Source organism: Mesitornis unicolor, unplaced genomic scaffold, assembly GCF_000695765.1.
Source record: "Mesitornis unicolor isolate BGI_N332 unplaced genomic scaffold, ASM69576v1 scaffold47424, whole genome shotgun sequence".
Taxonomy (NCBI): domain Eukaryota; kingdom Metazoa; phylum Chordata; class Aves; order Mesitornithiformes; family Mesitornithidae; genus Mesitornis; species Mesitornis unicolor.
Window position 1 is genome coordinate 1 of NW_010181640.1, and position 2,009 is coordinate 2,009.

The 2,009-nt window shown below is 59.2% G+C and overlaps 1 protein-coding gene across 1 annotated transcript in view; it reads right to left on the minus strand.

Moving 5' to 3' along the window:
* Nucleotides 1–8: 8 nt before the first annotated feature.
* Nucleotides 9–2,009, minus strand: part of LOC104539851 (UPF0577 protein KIAA1324-like) — a gene marked incomplete at both ends in the record, with an annotated part of 3,865 nt that continues 1,864 nt past the window's right edge. The window contains 3 exons of the mRNA XM_010183482.1: nt 9–108; nt 1,201–1,374; nt 1,954–2,001. Coding sequence (XP_010181784.1) covers nt 9–108; nt 1,201–1,374; nt 1,954–2,001 — 322 coding nt within the window. The remainder of the gene's footprint in view (nt 109–1,200; nt 1,375–1,953; nt 2,002–2,009) is intronic.

Consider the following 2,009-nt stretch of genomic DNA (forward strand, 5'->3'; position numbering starts at 1 on the left):
CCTGGAGCCGGTGACATCGGGGGGTACCACGATGGCCTGGCACGCGTGGGACGTCACCACGCGGGCGGTGGCCGTCACGTTGTCGCGACAGGAGGCCACCTTCCTGCCCTGCGCACGGCGACACGGTGAGGGCGGGCACGGCACACGTGTGTGTGCGCGTGTAAGCGTGCGTGTGCGTGACGGGGTGCAGCTACGTGGGTGTTTGTGAGTGTGCACGTACACGTACACCCGTGTGCGCACAGCTGCGTGCACCACAACACCCGTGTGCATGTCTGCGTGGCTGCAGGGGTGCTCGCGTGTTTGCACGGGTGTGCAAGTGCGTGTTTGCACGTGTGGTTGCGTGACCATACACGTGTGCGTGTATGACTGCATGTACACCCGTGTTTGCACAGCTGCATGCATGCGTTTGCATGACAACACGTGTGTGCATGACCACGTACGTGTGTTTGCAAGACCGAGTGCATGTGTTTGTGTGTCGTGTACACCTGCATTTGCACTACTGCATGCATGCATCTGCACGACTGTGCATGTAAGTGCATGTTTGCATGACCCCACACGTGTGTTGACACTACATATGCATGCCCACACTATATATGCACTGCCTGTGCGTGTGTGCACATGTGACTGCGTGTACACCTGCATTTGCACTACTGCATGCATCTGCACGACTGTGCATGTAAGTGCATGTTTGCATGACCCCACACGTGTGTTGACACTACATATGCATGCCCACGCTATATATGCACGCACGTGCATGTGTGCGTTACATATGCATGCACACACGTGTTTCCACTACATATGCATGGCCACACACGTTTCCATTGCACACACATGCACATACGCGTTTGTGCTACATATACACGCTCCTACGTGACTGCACTACCTATGCCTGCACACACACACCTTTCCACTACATATATGCATGCCCACATGTGTATTTGCACTATATATGAATACACACATGCACATTAGCACTATATTTGCATGCCCACACTTGTTTGCACTATATATGAGCACACACATGTGTGTTAGCACTACATATGCATCCCCACACACATGTTTGCACTATATGTGCATGCCCACACGTGTTCCCGTCACCACACACACACCCCTGCCTGTCCCCATGGCTCCAGGAAGACCCCAGCCCCATCCCCTTGTCCCCAGGGGGTGGCGGGTGCTGGGGTAGCCCCCCAGGCTCACCTGGTTGCCGCAGAGGCTGATGCTGAAGTAGTGGAAGTACTTGAGGCCCTTGGCGGTGAAGCTGGGGCCGACGGCGAGGGTGGCGCCGGGGGCCAGCGCTGAGAAGTTGTAGCGCAGGATGTGGCCCCGCAGCGGCACCGAGAGCCTGCAGTCGCTGTAGCACAGGGAGCGCAGCTGGGGGGACAGAGGGGGTCAGGGACAGGGCTGGTGGCACCCCCAGGACTGGGAATGTCACCCATTGGGGACAGCTAGGGTTATCCCCCTGGGGACAGTGGAGAGCTGGCATTGCCCATCAGGGACAGTCGGGGTGGTGTCACCCATCCAGATCAGGCAATGTCACCTGTCACCTGTCCAGGATGGCCAGGGGGGCTGGTGTCACCTCCTTGGGGACAGCTGTGGGGCTGGCATCACCCACCAAGTGTCACCCACCCAGGATGGTCAAAGGGTCTGGTGTCACCCATCCAGGTCAGACACTGTCACCCACCCAGGATGGCCAGCGGGACTGGTGTCACCTCCCTGGGGACAACTGGGGATTGGTACCACCCATCCAGTGTCACCCACCCAGGATGGTCAAGGGGACTGGTGTCACCCACCCGGGATGGGGGAGGGCTGGTGCCACCCTTTTGGGACATCTTGTGGGAGGGGAACCGGTGTCACCCCCTAGAATCCCAGCATCACCCGGGGTGGAACTGCCACCGCCCGTGGGGACATCACCCATGACCCTCCAACCCCGCGGATGGCGGTGACGGTCACCTGGTTGCTGCGTGTGCCGGGGCCGCAGGGGTGGCAGACGGGGGTGCCCTCAGAGG